Below are 18,257 nucleotides of genomic sequence, written 5' to 3' on the forward strand. Positions count from 1 at the left end.
GCCTTCTGATCCACTGCCCAGGCTGTACCACTTCCCCGGTAGGGGAACTCGGGCCTGCCCACTACTCCAGGTTCCAGCACAGGAACCCTATGCCCAGCAACCATGGTCTGCTCGAGCTCCGATATTGGGCTCTTTCCTACCTTTCGTCCCTATCTTCTACCCTTTACCCTGCGTTACCACTGGAGCGTCCTCTGCTCCCTGTGGCTACTTCTCCCCTTTTTGGATTCTTACCAAAGTCTATAGTCCAAAGCAGGATCCCTGGGGCAACTGTCCCCTCTACACCTCTTCCTTGTACATAGCTGACTCTGCTCCTCTCTAGGAAGTGACTGTAGAGCTGCTCCCTGCAGCCCTCTTTTACCACTATCTTCCTCTCTTTATAGGCCTACCCTATCTCCACCCCCATCTGGGCTTCATCAGCCATTAGGCCTGATCAGTCCTTGGCTCCCCTCCAGGTGCAGCCTATAGGTTAATTGGCCTATTTTACCTGTTCAGACCTTGTCGGGTGGACACTCCAGCATACTTGGAAATAGTGTGACACAGTTGTTTCAACAACAACATTATAAGTTTTATCACATGCTGTAGTTAGGTGATACTGTGCTTAACAGAACATTGTGCCCCATGCTGTGCATTAGAAACTTGACAATAGGTTTCTCATTCAGTTGTAACGTTCACTGATAACAGTAAATGCAGTTGTTACACTTTGAACAACACTTATCTCTTATTTGGATGTAGTTTCATGTATTTTATACTAGTATCTACTGTGCAGTGAGTTCATATAATCATAAAGGATAACCACCCCAAACAGTTAATCACTAAAACCTTCTACAGCCAGGGCCAAATAGTTACTTTAGTTCTATTTGAACATAGAAATCAAATAAAGCCTAGCCAATGCTTTGTGCAGTTATGACAAGAATTAACAATCCATTGCATATAAATATCACCTGTAGAAATAGTCACAAATTCAGCAGCCTCTCCTCACCCTCATAAGTGAAGCTCAGCCACCCATGCAGTCAAAAATACCCCATCTGCCCCAGGAACCCAAATTGCGCCGTGCTTCCTAACCTTTTCAGAAGCAAGCCTTGACCATCCCTCTCGCGTATTTGCCCGATCTAGTCTTAAAAACTTCCAGTGACGGGATTCCACAACCTCCCTTGGAAGCCTAGTCCAGTGCTGAACTACCCTTATAGTTAGGAAGTTTTCCCTAATATCTAACCTAAATCTCCCTTGCTGCAGATTAAGCAAAGAAATGGGCTTTACAGAGCACTCTAAAACACACCAGATTTGGGCCGTTTTTCATCATGACTTCCAAAGGTAAAGGCCTCTCATGGAGAATGTCTTGCTATGCCTTTTAAACTGAGGGGGCTCCAAGTGCCCCATTTCATCTCTTCTGCAGAAGTGTAATATGGGGATAGAGGAGGTCTTTCAACGAGGCAGGGTTGTACACACGTAGTGAGGGCCAAATTCGGCAGTGACCTTGTCAAGTCACTTCTCCTCTCTGTGCCTACATCTTCTATCTGACCCTGGCTCTGTCTTGTCTATTTAGATTCTGAACTCTGCAGGGCAGAGGCTGCCTCTCACTCTGTTTGTAAAATGCCTAGCACAGTAGAGTCCAAATCTTAATTGGGGACTCCAGATGATACTGTAATAATTAATAATAATGACTTATTGGAGCTCTGGAAGTTCTGATTGGAGCCTGATACTGGAGATCACAGAACACATTCTGCTGTGTGGTACACTGAGGAAGATGCAAGAGCAACAGGTTCTCCCTTCCTTGTGGAGGAAGGCCGCTGTGATACATTGGCATACTGCTTTTAAATTCTGGACTGAGCTCATCTGTTGGCATTCAGATCAGCTGATTGTGGTGAATGGTTTCTACAGGTGCAAGAAATTAAGTATTTTTTTAAAATAATTTTGCTTCTAACATGCAGAAGTTGCGGGCTCTGAGCACATAATGCACATGGCAGAGGAGATACAGATTGACTTTCCTGAAACTCAGTGCAGATACTCTTCAACCTGTTCTCCATTTCATGGTATTAGCTGTTAAGAACAGGGAGGAACAAGTGCAGACAGCTGGTTTTCCAAATAATGCACTTAGCCTTACAGGACCCACTGAACAAAGACAGCACATAATACTGGTAGATTGTTGGGGATTTTTTTTCTGAGCAATTTTATTTATTACATGATTTTAATCTTTTTTTTTTTTTTAAAAGATGATAACCTTTTGTGGGGTGGGGGAGGGAAATGCAAATAAACAGTGTCAATTATTTGACATCCCATTCCCACTGCTTAAAGTATTATCAAAATCTTGACGTAAAAGTCCAAGCTTTGGCTGGTCTCTATGCAGGGGCTCAAGGTGGGAATCCCTCCTACATGCTCCCTCAGTCATGGGCCAGCCACAATTGATGTCCTTGTGCTCTGCTGACCACAGGGGCTGCTCCCTGCTGTGCCCCTTGAGATACTTGTCATGCCAAACATGGCAGGGAAGAGGTGAACCTTGGACAAGTACAATCTGCAATCCCTGCCACAACCAGCCTGCCCTATCACTTCTGCATCCCGTTGAGGGTGACTGATATCCCATGGAGCACTAGCCAGGAGCAGCCCATGTGCTCAGGGAAGCAAGGAGACTGCAATTGTGGCTGGTTCTCTATAGGCTTGGGGATGGAGGGATGGGATCAGCAGAGTCTTGTACCCCTCTTTAGTACCCAAACAAAGCTAGTTCCCATTTGGCCCTGGCTGTAAAATGCTTTTTATCTTCAAAGTGCTTTGCAAAGATGAAGTCATTAATGTAGAATTCTCCTTTGCATTGTTACAGCATTGCAAACTGTTCCCATTCAGCATTAAAGATTAATTCACTGAACATACGGAATTATTTTAAGTTACATGCACTAGCTAGTGATGAAGTTGCCATTGAGGCAAAACAAAGTGAACAGCAGTTTTGCCTGAGTAAGGAATAAGTATGGATCATTGAGTAGGCGTTAGAACGAGAAGTTATTTTTATATATTATCGTTATAAGTTAATTTTATTTATTTGTTATGAATGCATGGACATTTGTGGATCTGATTAGAGAGGACCACAACTTAAAGTGGCAAACTTTCACTGATCAATTGAACTATATTTTAAGCTGAATAATGGCCCTTGATGTCAAGGCACAGAGTGGTGTATTTCCATGCCACACAGCAGCTCAGTAGTAACTATTACACTGGTGTCTGAAAGATCAGAAAGGAAATATCAATAATGCTGATAACGTGAGATTGCTCATGCATTGAAAGATGTTACACAGAGAAATGTATTGCTAAGTCACATTTCAATTCTGCCCTTGAAACTTCCTACATCCCCCATCTCTATCCCTTGAGTATACTGTCAAGTTATTCAAACTTCAAAAAGAGTATTGTAATTTTAATAGACAGAGAAAGAGACACGAATGTATGCTCTAAGGCTTTTTCCTTTAGTGGCTGCTGTCTCATTTTTGCAGTCAAACTGACATTTACCTTTTAAAGGACACTTTATTCAAAATTACCAAGGTGTTCATGGTCAGATGATTCTTTCGTGCAGATTGAAAATAGCTTGGCACATACAGTCAAGCATTCTGGAATTCTAGTGCATTTGTTGGTTGGTTTCCTTCCTCTCTGCATTCTGATAGTAGGCAACTTGTAACAGTTTGGACTGAATTCTGAGGAAGTTATCCTGTTGGATACACTATTGGAATGGGCCAGCAAGGTCTCATACCTCAAAACCACTAATAGCTGCCGGTAACAGGGTCCTCTACCTGCCCCTCTTCCTGGGGCCTGCTGACTGCCCCAAAAAAAGCTCAGAGAGGCTTCCTGTTATATACACACACTTCTCCCACCACCAATGTTGAGCTGTGTACAAGGCTTACAGGGTTAGTTCCCTCCTTCCCAAGCAGTCAGCTCACAGCCAGGAGACCACCCATTCTCCTGGCAGCCCCCTTTCATACTGGCTCCCAGCCCTTATAACTGCTGGCTTATCAGGCCCACAGGTAGAGCCAATCCCCAGGCCAGGCATCATGCCCGTTACACCAGCCCCAATCTATTTCTCTTGATTGGAGCTAGCTGAGCAGGGGCTAATTAGGTGCTTTTGCAGCAGCACCCTGCTACACACCTCCCCTCTTAAGCTGATGCCAGGCCTGATTTTCCTCAGCCCCGCTTCCCTCAGTCAGGGGGTTTACTCCGGGGATCAGCCCCCTGCCCAGCGGAGCGATCCCTGGGCTCTGTCTCATGGGGTTTTGGCATGCCCCATCCACAAAAGGCGCACTGGGTAGGGGACAGGGCAACCCACAGGTCTACGCTCACCAAAAGGTCTTCACACCAGTCACATGGTTGGGCCAGCCGCCCCAGACGCTCCCCTTTTTTCTCTGGTGGGGGAGATGGATCAGAGCCCCCTACCCTAAGTCTGGCCCCATCTCAGGATTGGGCCCTCTGCTCCTTGGAATTTGGGTCTCCCCACTCTGATCTTTCTGTACCCTCTTCTCCGTCTCAATCTGCGGGATCCCCTCCCCTCCCCTCCCCCTGCCCGGGAAGCCTCATCCCCACCTTGGCTATGTTGTCTAGGAGTCTCAATTTCTTCCCCTGGACGTTGTGGGGACTCCGCCTTCCCAGGCCCCACCTCGGTACGGGCCTCGTCCCCTGTCTCCAGGACTCTCTTTCCTGTTTTGGGGGTCTCTTCCTCAGGCCCCCTCTCCCCTTTGGGGAAGGGTTCCAGTCTACCCCCAGGACCACGGGGTAGGCCAACCCTCCTATTATCCCCACCTGCTTCCAGGCAAACATCCCCTGCACCTCCAGGGGTACCTGGGCCACGGGACCATACTCCCTATCCCCATGGATGCATTCCACTAGCATCCTTTCCCCAGAGATAAGCCAATGCAGCTTCACAAAGCACTGCTGTATAAGGGAGTGAGCGGAGGCCATATCCACTAGACCCCTCTGGGTTCCTCCCACCGCTTGTCTACCGGCTTCACCCTGGGGTGCTTGTGGGTTTTCTTACTCCCCCTCTGTGTCCCGCAGGGCCCAATGCTCTCTCAGCAGGAAGTCTGCCTCTGCATACTCTTCCGTTCTTTGTACGGGGGCTTCTAGGGTGGCCGGCTGATGTCGCCACACCCAAACCCGCACACTATCAGGTAGACACTGTAAAAACTGTTCAGGAACCACTTGGTCCATTATCTTCAGCACAGTGTGGGCATCGAGCCTCAACCACCGCGTTGCCCAGTGCATTAACTTTTGGGCAAAGGCTGGGGGCCGTGCAGCCCCCGCCCACCGGGCTCGCCAAAACTTTTGCTGATATTTCTCGGCCGAAAGCCCTAGACGGTCGAAGATCGCTGCCTTCACTGCATCATCGTCCCTAGCTTGGGCATCCGTCAGGGCCTCATATGCTGCCTGCGCCTCCCCAGCCAGATAGGGGGCCAGCCGCAGGGCCCAGGTTGGCCGGTCCCATCCTGCGCCCAGGGCCACCCGCTCGAAGGTGCCCAAAAAGGCGTCAGGGTCATTGGCTGGGGCCATCTCACAAAGACTGAGGCCCGGGCGCCCTCTCCCCCTTCAGGACTTGCCAACTTCTGCAGGAGCTGCTGCTGCACCCTCGACTGCTCCTTAATAAAGTCCTGTAAGGCCCTTTGCTGCTCCGCCTGCCACGCGAGTAGAGCTTGCCTCTCCACCTGCTGGGACTGCTGGAATGCCTGAAGTGCTTTTTGCATCTCTCCATGTTGTTCCGTGAGCCACTGCAGGGTGCCTTCCATTGCCAGGTCACCAGACTATCTCTGGCCTCAGATCCCAGAGAAGCCCCGACATCTAACAGAGTCCTCTACCCACCCCTCTTCCTGGGGCCCGCTGACTGCCCCAATAAAGCTCAGAGAGATTTCCTGTTATGCAGCACCCGTGGCTTTATTTACACTGTCAGGGTTCCTTCCCAACTCTGAACTCTAGGGTACAGATGTGGGGACCTGTATGAAAGACTTCCTAAGCTTCCTCTTACCAGCTTAGAGTAAAAACTTCTCCAAGATACAAACTTTGCCTTGTCCTTGAATAGTATGCTGCCACTACCAAGTGTGTTAAACAAAGAACAGGGAAAGAGCCCACTTGGAGACATCTTCCCCCAAAATATCCCCCCAAGCCCTACACACCCCCTTTCCTGGGGAGGCTTGAGAATAATATCCTAACCAATTTGTTACAAAATCAAAGACCCAAACCCCTGGATCTTGGAACAATGGAAAAATCAGTCAGGTTCTTAAAAGAAGGGTTTTATTTAAAGAAAAAAAAAAGTAAAAACCTCTGTCTGTAAAATCAGGATGGAAAATACTTTACAGCATATTCAGATTCAACAAACAGAAGATTCCCCTCTAGGCAAAACCTTAAAGTTACAGAAAACAGGAATAAACCTCCATCTTAACACAGGGAAAATTCATATAAAACAAGAGAAAGTAATCCGCCTTGCCTGGTTTACCTATACTGCTTGCAATATTGGAGACTTGGATTAGGATGGGTTGGAGAAGATGGATTTCTGTCCGGCCTCTCTCAGTCTCAAGAGAGAACAAACACACAAACATAGAGCACAAACAAAAGCCTTTCCCCCAAGATTTGAAAGTATCTTGTTCCCTTATTGGTCCTTTGGGTCAGGTGCCAGCCAGGTTAGCTGAGCTTCTTAACCCTTTACAGGTAACAGGATGTTGCCTCTGGCCAGGAAGGATTTTATAGCACTGTATACAGAAAGGTGGTTACCCTTCCCTTTATATATATGAGATACACACAGTTCTCCCACAACCAATGTTGAGCTATGTACAAGACCTCCTTCCCAAGCAGTCAGCTCACAGCCAGGAGACCACCCATTCTCCTGGCAGCCTCCTTTCATACTGGCTCCCAGCCCTTATAACTGCTGGCTTGTCAGGCCCACAAGTAGAGCCAATCCCCAGGCCAGGCATCATGCCTGTTACACCAGCCCCAATCTATTTATCTTGATTGGAGCTGGCTGAGCAGGGGCTAATTAGGTACTTTTGCAGAAGCACCTTGCTACACTGCCCTGGAGAAATGACATTGTCCTTACATGATCTGTTACAATCTGTTTCCTTAGCTGGATTTTCAGTGTTTCAGCACTCATGGCTATATGGGGAAAACACACTGCCCAGACACTATCTGCTTCCTACTTACGCTTAGAGGGATTTTCACTATTTCTTGACTCTTGTTTATAGTGAAGAGGCATCAGGGCAGTCTATGAAGGGTTTTCCCTCACCATTCTTCCATCTCATACCCAGCTAACCTATGCAGGGCATGCTTCATATTGCTTAGCTCCAAACTCTCATCTTCCTCTACATCAGAGAGCTACTATAAGACTGCGAGGTGCTGCTGCCACTGATATAAAAGTTACTAGGCTGTGATAATATCGCAGGTAGAAATCTGATCCAGCCTCAGGGGAAAAGAGGGAAACCATAATAAAACAAATAGAGCCTGCCTTGATAAGGACTAGCTGCTTGACATTTTAGCTGAGGAATAGCAAAAGTTACCTATTTGAGCTACAAGTCAAATAACATAGTTGCTGTAACTTTTCTATCCCTCGGCCAATGTTTCACAGCCTTTTCAAACAGCAGCCTATTTGTCTATACATATACAAAGAGACAGAGTGGGTGAATGAATGTTGATGATTCTTGTAGGAGAAATTCTGCAGACTGTATAGAGAAGCAGGCAAAATTCGGCCCTCTTTTACACCAGTCCATCCCTGTTAGGCCAAATACCACCATGGTCTAAGCAGGAGATGACTCAGATTCAGTGGGAATGCAGTCAGTTGCACAAGGTTTCAATTTGCTCATTGATTTCAGTGTGGCTGCAGTGGACTGAGAGCAAAATTTGGCCCAGTCTCACTATCCTATGTGTTGAATCATTCTGAAATATAATTAGGCCCAGGCCCCCTGTAGCCATGGAGGTTATAAGAGGACTTTTAAATAATATTTCCTTAAAGGGGGGGAATATCTTTTGCCTTTCAAACCTTCTGAGCTGCCCACTGATTCCCCTGAGCCTGGCTACAGCCATTCAGTTGGTGAGATATGAGATCTCCTGAAATACTTCACCTTTTGATGCATCGTCACTAGTAATCCTGTTCCAGCAGGATGCGGTCTATACCTTGTTACAGAAATATGGTCCTTAAAGCCCAAATCCTCAATATAGCACCCAACCCAAATACCCAGGCGAGGCATTGGGCAGATGTATGGGTGAGATGGCCCTGGCCCCAGAATGGCTGGAAAGCAGCTTTTCAGAATCTAACTCAGCCAACTCTTACAGAAATGCCCTATGAAATTTAATAGAGAATGAATTCCTCTCTATAGCTATTTGAACCATTTTATGGAATTTAATAGATAATGATATCCTTGTTACAGAATTCTGTTGGATAATTCAAAAACTGTATAGACAGGAGAGAAAAGGAAGGGAAAGAAAGTAAATCATTCTGTTAAATTCTTTAGGACCAGATTCCCATTTACATGAAGGTTCTGTTACACCACTCTGGCAGCGCAAAAGGACCTTAAAATGTAATTTACATTGAGTTTGATTTCCTGCTGGGGCAGTGTGTAAGGGACCACTAGTATCCTCTAGTCCGACCTCCTACATAACACAAGGCAAAGAACTTCACCAAGTGATTCCTGCATCAAGCCATAACTTCTGGTTGAGCTTGAATATCTCTTTCTTTTACAAAGATATCTAAATTGGATTTAAATACTTCACGTGAGTAAGTTGTCCCACTAGTTACTCACCTTCACAGTTATTTTGTACTTTATTTTTAGACTGAATTTGTCTAGGTTCAGCCATTAGATCTTGGTAATGCCTTTGTCATAAATGAGAATTCCAGCCTAGCATATTTTAAAGTACTTTCAATAGAACCCTATTGGTCTCATCCTTATTAAACGCGATGGAGCTTTTCCAAAAGGGAATGGCTCTAAGGGCCCTTCCACCTGGGTTGGAGGATGGGAGCATCTGCATAGCAGTGGGTCTTCTGGCCCATCTGTGCCCCATGCCATCCGCCCAGGGAGCTTGTACAGTGAAATTCCTAGGGGAGACTGGATTCATTACAATATTTATTTACAGGAAAGAAAAGAAAAAGTTTCAATAGCTTTCAGTTATTTTTTAAAAAAATTGTTTCTAGCTCAATTAAAAGGCATTTGCAGCTTAGCTAGGTTTCACTAAGAGTGGTTACCTTAGTTCCCATAGTGGCATTCCACTTCCAGCGTAGGTGCAATCAGTGACTGTGATTACACCAGTCTGCTCTCTAAAGTTTCTGATAGGCATCCATGTGGCGCAAGTGTTTCAAGCTAATAGGCTCCTTGGGGTAGGTTGTGCCATTATGGTACTGGCTCCCATTGGGGTGGCACAGAGTTGCCCTTTCACAGAAGCAAAATCCCCTCCAGCTCACTGGCACAGAGAAGTATGCATGCTGTGCCACTTTGTTCCCACCTGTACAGCAGGACAGCCCGGCAAGCCACTTCGGAGACAGCCACTCTCCCTGCTCCCTGTATCCCAAGGACCTCTTAAAGCCAAGTGGCAAAGAGTTACAGAAATCTTGTGAGTCTGGTGTGTACATCCTAGTTCACCAGAGAATGTCATGTGAGTTCTCAAATGAAAGCCGGTGTCACACTGGTTATTAATAGCATTGTGAAATGCACGTACAGATACTGTGTAAGGAGTTATGTGTTCATAGTGAAAAATATTTTCTTAGAGGCTGTATCAAGGTATTTAGTCACCAGCAGAGGTGAAAAAGAGGTTTTCTGTCAGACAAGAGATGTTTATTCACCCGTCTCTCTGTCAGGATGTAAATTAAGCACTGTAATGGATGCCCGTTCACATACAAAGCCAATGAAGAGATGTGAAGTCAACAGAGGAAGCAGCACACAGGGAAAAACAAGCATCATTTGCATCATTATCCTGTCCGTGTGCAAAGACAGTGAACTTTGGGGATATATCTAGGAGACAAAGGAGACCCCCCACCATCCTGCACCCCGGAAGTAAATGGACAGTGAATTTACATTCATGAAAATGGGATCTCAGCCAGCCTTGGATGAAACCAGTGAAATGGACATTGGGGTGACCTAAGCTTTGTTAGTCAGGAGGTTACTATGTTAGTTAGTTTCTAGAAAGCATGTTATGATTTTGTTTTATATGTAACCCTTTGTTTTCAGTATCTGTGTTCACTATGTCTTGAATCTCTAGTTTTTGATAATAAACTTATTCTTGTTTTCCCTATAACTATATCCCAGTGCTGTGGTAGAAAGCAAAGTGCTGCTCCTGAGCTGAATTGTACAAGCTGGTGTGTACACTGTTCCTCTGGGGAGAGCAGACCTGGAATTTATGTGCATAGCCAGTGTCAGGGGCTGGATTTCAAAGGGGAATGCTTCAAAGGGACTCAGGGACTGGGGTGAACCTATTGTTAACCTGCAAGGCAAAGTAAGGGCTGGCATAGCTCAGAAGTGAGTGCTTGAGTAGCTAATAGGTTGGTGGTGTTAGGGAGCTGACATCCAACCAAGCACAAGCAAGTCTCCCTCATGCTGGAGGCAGCAAGGGTTAATATGGTGACTCACAGTCCTGGATACCCTGAGAACCATCACAGTCTCCCACCTCTTTGCTCCCTTGGGAGCACTAGGAGGAAGTGGACCCTGGACTCCCTTTAGCACTTTTATTGTGCCCAGCCATTCTACAGGTTTAATACGGGGAGAGAGAGCGCCCTGTAGTTTTTGCCTTCCATGTATAAGTATGCTAGGGCTAGGAACACACTCTGGCCCTTTGTGTTGGCTAAAATTGGCTATATTTTCCCATTTATTTCTAAGCCCTGGTCTACACTAGGACTTTAGGTTGAATTTAGCAGCATTAAATCGATGTAAACCTGCACCCGTCCACACGATGAAGCCCTTTATTTCGACTTAAAGGGCTCTTAAAATCGATTTCCTTACTCCACCCCTGACAAGTGGATTAGCGCTTAAATCGGCCTTGCCGGGTCGAATTTGGGGTACTGTGGACACAATTCGACGGTATTGGCCTCCGGGAGCTATCCCAGAGTGCTCCATTTTGACCGCTCTGGACAGCACTCTCAACTCAGATGCACTGGCCAGGCAGACAGGAAAAGAACCGCGAACTTTTGAATCTCATTTCCTGTTTGGCCAGCGTGGCAAGCTGCAGGTGACCATGCAGAGCTCATCAGCAGAGGTGACCATGATGGAGTCTCAGAATCGCAAAAGAGCTCCAGCATGGACCGAACGGGAGGTACGGGATCTGATCGCTGTATGGGGAGAGGAATCCGTGCTATCAGAACTCCGTTCCAGTTTTCGAAATGCCAAAACCTTTGTCAAGATCTCCCAGGGCATGAAGGACAGAGGCTATAACAGGGACCCGAAGCAGTGCCGCGTGAAACTGAAGGAGCTGAGGCAAGCCTACCAGAAAACCAGAGAGGCGAACGGCCGCTCCGGGTCAGAGCCCCAAACATGCCGCTTCTATGATGAGCTGCATGCCATTTTAGGGGGTTCAGCCACCACTACCCCAGCCGTGTTGTTTGACTCCTTCAATGGAGATGGAGGCAATACGGAAGCAGGTTTTGGGGACGAAGAAGATGATGAGGAGGAGGAGGTTGTAGATAGCTCACAGCAAGCAAGCGGAGAAACCGGTTTTCCCGACAGCCAGGAACTGTTTCTCACCCTGGACCTGGAGCCAGTACCCCCTGAACCCACCCAAGGCTGCCTCCTGGACCCAGCAGGCGGAGAAGGGACCTCCGGTGAGTGTACCTTTTAAAATACTATACATGGTTTAAAAGCAAGCATGTGAAAGGATTACTTTGCCCTGGCATTCGCGGCTCTCCTGGATATACTCCCAAAGCCTTTGCAAAAGGTTTCTGGGGAGGGCAGACTTATTGCGTCCTTCATGGTAGGACACTATACCACTCCAGGCCAGTAACACGTACTCGGGAATCATTGTACAACAAAGCATTGCAGTGTATGTTTGCTGGCGTTCAAGCAACATCCGTTCGTGTGTTATCCTCAGGAGAGTGAGATATAATCCATGGTCACCTGGTTGAAATAGGGTGCTTTTCTTCAGGGGACACTCAGAGGAGCCCATTCCTGCTGGGCTGTTTGCCTGCGGCTGAACAGAAATGTTCCCCGCTGTTAGCCACAGGGAGGGGGGAGGGTTGAGGGGGTAGCCACGCGGTGGGGGGAGGCAAAATGCGACCTTGTAACGAAAGCACATGTGCTATGTATGTAATGTTAACAGCAAGGTTTACCCTGAAAGAGTGTAGCCAGTGTTTTATAAAATGTGTCTTTTTAAATACCGCTGTCCCTTTTCTTTTCTCCACCAGCTGCATGTGTTTCAATGATCACAGGATCTTCTCCTTCCCAGAGGCTAGTGAAGATTAGAAAGAAAAAAAAACGCACTCAAGATGAAATGTTCTCCGAGCTCATGCTGTCCTCCCACACTGACAGAGCACAGACGAATGCGTGGAGGCAAATAATGTCAGAGTGCAGGAAAGCACAAAATGACCAGGAGGAGAGGTGGCGGGCTGAAGAGAGTAAGTGGCGGGCTGAAGAGAGTAAGTGGCGGGCTGAAGAGAGGGCTGAAGCTCGAATGTGGCGACAGCGTGATGAGAGGAGGCAGGATTCAATGCTGAGGCAGCTGGAGGACCAAACCAGTATGCTCCAGTGTATGGTTGAGCTGCAGCAAAGGCAGCTGGAGCACAGACTGCCACTACAGCCCCTGTGTAACCAACCGCCCTCCTCCCCAAGTTCCATAGCCTCCACACCCAGACGCCCAAGAACGCGGTGGGGTGGCCACCGGCCAACCAGCCACTCCACCACAGAGGATTGCCCCAAAAAAAGAAGGCTGTCATTCAATAAATTTTAAAGTTGTAAACTTTTAAAGTGCTGTGTGGCATTTTCCTTCCCTCCTCCACCACCCCTCCTGGGCTACCTTGGTAGTCATCCCCCTATTTGTGTGATGAATGAATAAAGAATGCATGAATGTGAAGCAACAATGACTTTATTGCCTCTGCAAGCGGTGATCAAAGGGAGGAGGGGAGGGTGGTTAGCTTACAAGGAAGTAGAGTGAACCAAGGGGCGGGGGGTTTCATCAAGGAGAAACAAACAGAACTTTCACACCGTAGCCTGGCCAGTCATGAAACTGGTTTTCAAAGCCTCTCTGATGCGTACCGCACCCTCCTGTGCTCTTCTAACCGCCCTGGTGTCTGGCTGCGCATAACCAGCAGCCAGGCGATTTGCCTCAACCTCCCACCCCGCCATAAACGTCTCCCCCTTACTCTCACAGATATTGTGGAGCACACAGCAAGCAGTAATAACAGTGGGAATATTGGTTTCGCTGAGGTCTAACCGAGTCAGTAAACTGCGCCAGCGCGCCTTTAAACGTCCAAATGCACATTCTACCACCATTCTGCACTTGCTCAGCCTGTAGTTGAACAGCTCCTGACTACTGTCCAGGCTGCCTGTGTACGGCTTCATGAGCCATGGCATTAAGGGGTAGGCTGGGTCCCCAAGGATACATATAGGCATTTCAACATCCCCAACAGTTATTTTCTGGTCTGGGAATAAAGTCCCTTCTTGCAGCTTTTGAAACAGACCAGAGTTCCTGAAGATGCGAGCGTCATGTACCTTTCCCGGCCATCCCACGTTGATGTTGGTGAAACGTCCCTTGTGATCCACCAGAGCTTGCAGCACTATTGAAAAGTACCCCTTGCGGTTTATGTACTCGCCGGCTTGGTGCTCCGGTGCCAAGATAGGGATATGGGTTCCGTCTATGGCCCCACCACAGTTAGGGAATCCCATTGCAGCAAAGCCATCCACTATGACCTGCACATTTCCCAAGGTCACTACCCTTGATATCAGCAGATCTTTGATTGCGTGGGCTACTTGCATCACAGCAGCCCCCACAGTAGATTTGCCCACTCCAAATTGATTCCCAACTGACCGGTAGCTGTCTGGCGTTGCAAGCTTCCGCAGGGCTATCGCCACTCGCTTCTCAACTGTGAGGGCTGCTGTCATCTTGGTATTCATGCGCTTCAGGGCAGGGGAAAGCAAGTCACAAAGTTCCATGAAAGTGCCCTTACGCATGCGAAAGTTTCGCAGCCACTGGGAATCGTCCCAGACCTGCAACACTATGCGGTCCCACCAGTCTGTGCTTGTTTCCCGAGCCCAGAATCGGCGTTCCACAGCATGAACCTGCCCCATTAGCACCATAATGCATGCATTGGCAGGGCCCATGCTTTCAGAGAAATCTGTGTCCATGTCCTGATCACTCACGTGACCGCGCTGACGTCGCCTCCTCGCCCGGTAGCGCTTTGCCAGGTTCTGGTGCTGCATATACTGCTGGATAATGCGTGTGGTGTTTAATGTGCTCCTAATTGCCAAAGTGAGCTGAGCGGACTCCATGCTTGCCTTGGTATGGTGTCCGCACAGAAAAAAGGCGCGGAATGATTGTCTGCCGTTGCTCTGACGGAGGGAGGGGCGACTGACGACACGGCTTACAGGGTTGGCTTCAGGAGGCTAAAATCCACAAAGGGGGTGGCTTTACATCAAGGAGTAGTTCAGGCAGGACTTCACGGAGGGTTCCAATAAGAAATGGTGCACCTAAGTTATTGTTCTTATTGGAACAAGGAGGTTAGCCTGGCCTCTGATTGATACATGGCTAGATTTACCTCGCAGCACCTTCTCTGTGAGTGACTGCAGTGTGACCTAGAGGAATGAGTCCCCTAGACAGGGGAGGAGGCAAATGAGTACAAAACAAATCTGGTCTATTTCTTATTTTGATCCACTCCATCTATCTTTTACATCTTTGGCTGGCAGCAGACGGTGCAGAAGGACTGCAAGCCATCCACATCTCATGGCTGCTCGGCAGAAGATGGTACAGTACGACTGCTAGCCATCCTCATCTCTTGCCTGCCTGGCAGAAGATGGCACAGTACGATTGCTAGCCATCGTCATCTCTTGCCTGCCCGGCAGAAGATGGTACAATACGATTGCTAGCCATCGTCATCTCTTGCCTGCCCGGCAGAAGATGGTACAATACGACTGCTAGCAATCCGTATTGCCTGCCTGCTCACCATTAGACGGTTCAATACGACTGACTGCAGGACTAAAGAGAATGACCTGGTCAAGTCACCAAAAATTTAGTCCCTGCGCCCATGTCTGCCCAGGCGCTCCCAGCCGACGTGGCCAGGAGCACCTCGGACATGACTGCACCGTCTGCTGCCAGAAGGCAATAGGTTGCTGCTACTGTGTAGCAATGCCGTACCGCGTCTGCCAGCACCCAGGAGACATACGGTGACGGTTACCTGAGCGGGCTCCATGCTTGCGGTGGTATGGCGTCCGCACAGGTAACTCAGGAAAAAAGGCGCGAAACAATTCTCTGCCCTTGCCTTCATGGAGGGAGGGAGGGAACGGGGGCCGGACAATATGTACCCAGAACGACCCGCGACAATGTTTTAGCCCAATCAGAGTGCTCCATTGGGCTGCTCTGGACAGCACTCTCAACTCAGATGCACGATTGTTTGCCGTTGCTCTGACGCAGGGAGGGGCGACTGAGGACACTGCTTACAGGGTTGACTTCACGGAGGGTTCCAATAAGAAATGGTGCACCTAAGTTATTGTTCTTATTGGAACAAGGAGGTTAGCCTGGCCTCTGATTGATACATGGCTAGATCTACCTCGCTGCACCTTCTCTGTGCGTGACTGCAGTGTGACCTAGAGGAATGAGTCCCCTAGACAGGGGAGAAGGCAAATGAGTACAAAACAAATCTCATCTATTTCTTGTTTTGATCCACTCCATCTATCTTTTACATCTTTGGCTAGCAGCAGACGGTGCAGAAGGACTGCATGCCATCCACATCTCATGGCTGCTCGGCAGAAGACGGTGCAATAGGACTGCTAGCAATCCATATTGCCTGCCTGCTCACCATAAGACGGTTCAATAGGACTGACTGCCGGACTAAAAAAAATGACCTGGTCAAGTCACTAAAAATTTAGTCCCTGCGCCCATGTCTGCCCAGGCGCTCCTGATCGACCTCACACAGGCGACCAGGAACACCTCGGACATGACGAGGACGGCTACCAGTCGTACTGTACCGTCTGCTGCCACAAGGCAATGGGTTGCTGCTACTGTGTAGCAATGCCGTACCGCGTCTGCCAGCACCCAGGAGACATACGGTGACGGTTACCTGAGCGGGCTCCATGCTTGTGGTGGTATGGCGTCCGCACAGGTAACTCAGGAAAAAAGGCGCGAAACAATTGTCTGCCCTTGCTTTCACGGAGGGAGGGAGGGAAGGGGGGGACTGACGATATGTACCCAGAACCACCCGCGACAATGTTTCAGCCCCATCAGGCATTGGGATCTCAACCCAGAATTCCAATGGGCAGCGGAGACTGCGGGAACTGTGGGATAGCTACCCACAGTGCAACGCTCCGGAAGTCGACTCTAGCCTCGGTACTGTGGAAGCACTCTGCCGAGTTAATGCACTTAATGCACTTCTGTGGGGACACACACACTCGAATATATAAAACCGATTTCTAAAAAACCGACTTCTATAAATTCGACCTTATTCCGTAGTGTAGACATACCCTAATCCAATGCCATTGGGTTGTTTGTTTGCTTGGTGTCTGTAGCTGTGCGTATCCACTAGGGATGTGAGGAAAACTTTTTTTTTTTAATTTGATGTTGTTAGAATCCCAAAGAGTAGCCACCAGCAGCCAGGGAGAAATTAATTTCAGTGCAAACATCTCTGAAGGGCCTATGAATGACTGAAGACTCATGTTAAAGATTTAGATAGGGTTTGAGTGGGGTAGAGGGCTTGGCAGGGCTGTCTGCACTGAGACTAATTTAATTGTCAGTGAACAATAAAAATGAGTGATTATTGTAGGATATGGCAGACATTTAGTGAGGCGTGTATAAAAAAAAAAGGCCTTCCACAGCAAGGAATCCATTAACAATCTGTGCAAGTGCCGTCAATGCCAAAGAGCTGCAGCTAGTGAAGCAGGACACTGAGATTCCTCTTAGCTCTGTGCCAACAGCTTCCTATCATTGCTTGTTTGGGTTGGTGAGTAAAGGAAGAGAGGGTTAAAAGTTTGTGTCTTAAGTTGCATGGTTCTTCATTGTGCAGAAAAATATAGAAGCACTGGGCTGTCGGAGCCCTCTCTGCAGCTATGAAACAGCCCAGGTTAAAAAGTGTCTGCTAGAGACTATTGACTCAGCAATTGATCTGGTTGGAAAATGCCAATTCAATTAAAATTGACATGTTCTGCATGAATCTGTCAATTTCGTCATCTCCATCAATGGAAACCAGGCAGGTTTCTCAAGGATACCATGTAGGTTTCCTGCTGGCTCACCTGCCTCTATGCAGAGCTGGGAGCCTGGGAGTCTTGGACCATTGGCTCGAGCCAGGGCTCTCAGGGCTCTCGGGGCTTCCCATTCTGTGGTAGGCTCCCAGAGCTGACAAGCTTCGGACTACATGGCAGGAAGCCTGGAAGCAGAGCTGCCAGGTCTCTGGGCAGCTTGGAGAGCCTCTTAATTTTTCAATTCAAAAAGTCAAAATGAAATGTCATTGTGATTTTTTTTAAATGAATTTTTAGAATTCCTACTCCGTGTGAAAATTTGCAGTTTTGTTCTAATGTGGAACAAAATCAAACAAACAAAAGAATAAAAATGGAATTTCCTGCAGAACAGGAATTCCAGATTCTGATCAGCCCTACTTAGCAGCTACCTCTGCACCGACAGCAGGTGCCATAGATGCTAGAGGCCCCTCCCCAGAGAGATGGAGCTCAATGCAAAAGGAACAAAATGAGTTGCATCCCTGTTGAAAGCCAGAAAATGCATGGCTGAAAGAAGAACATGAGCTGCATCCACTTTCCCAGTGACAAGCAGAGAGCTTCAGGACCAGAGAGAACATGAGGATCTGCAGTTTCATCCTTGCCAGCAGCTGTAGCCATTAGAGCCAGAGTCCATCTGAAAACCGTGAAGCACAGAGAAGGATTATTTTTTTGAAAGACGAACTATCTGGGACCCATATAGCTTCCTGGAGGTGCTCAGGTGACATGATGATGAGCAAGATATAAATACCTAGACAAGCGGCCAACCATTCTTAGCCCTAGTTCATTGACACAACAAAGTATAACAATGCTAAAAGTGCCACTGGAAAGCCAGTGGAACCAAGCTGGAGCTCTTGGACCCCAGTGATGGACGTGCTTTATAAAACGACCCAATGACTAGCCACTTGAAAGGTTTGGAAGATC

General features: G+C 47.9%; 1 protein-coding gene across 1 annotated transcript; it reads left to right on the forward strand.

The window, feature by feature from the left end:
- The first annotated feature begins 11,163 nt into the window (after nucleotides 1-11,163).
- On the forward strand, nucleotides 11,164-12,867 carry LOC141981225 (uncharacterized). Its single transcript, XM_074942902.1, has 2 exons — nucleotides 11,164-11,746; nucleotides 12,326-12,867. The coding sequence occupies exons 1-2, from the start codon at nucleotides 11,164-11,166 to the stop codon at nucleotides 12,865-12,867; spliced, it is 1,125 nt and encodes a 374-aa protein (XP_074799003.1).
- The last annotated feature ends 5,390 nt before the right edge of the window (nucleotides 12,868-18,257 follow it).

Source organism: Natator depressus, chromosome 2 (assembly GCF_965152275.1).
Source record: "Natator depressus isolate rNatDep1 chromosome 2, rNatDep2.hap1, whole genome shotgun sequence".
Taxonomy (NCBI): Eukaryota; Metazoa; Chordata; order Testudines; family Cheloniidae; genus Natator; species Natator depressus.

Bases quoted from the DNA above. Each gene is read 5' to 3' on its own strand.
- LOC141981225 (XM_074942902.1), top strand. From the start codon at position 11,164: ATGCAGAGCTCATCAGCAGAGGTGACCATGATGGAGTCTCAGAATCGC. The intron at 11,747-12,325 runs GTGAGTGTACCT...TTTCTCCACCAG, and splicing joins AGGCGGAGAAGGGACCTCCG to CTGCATGTGTTTCAATGATC.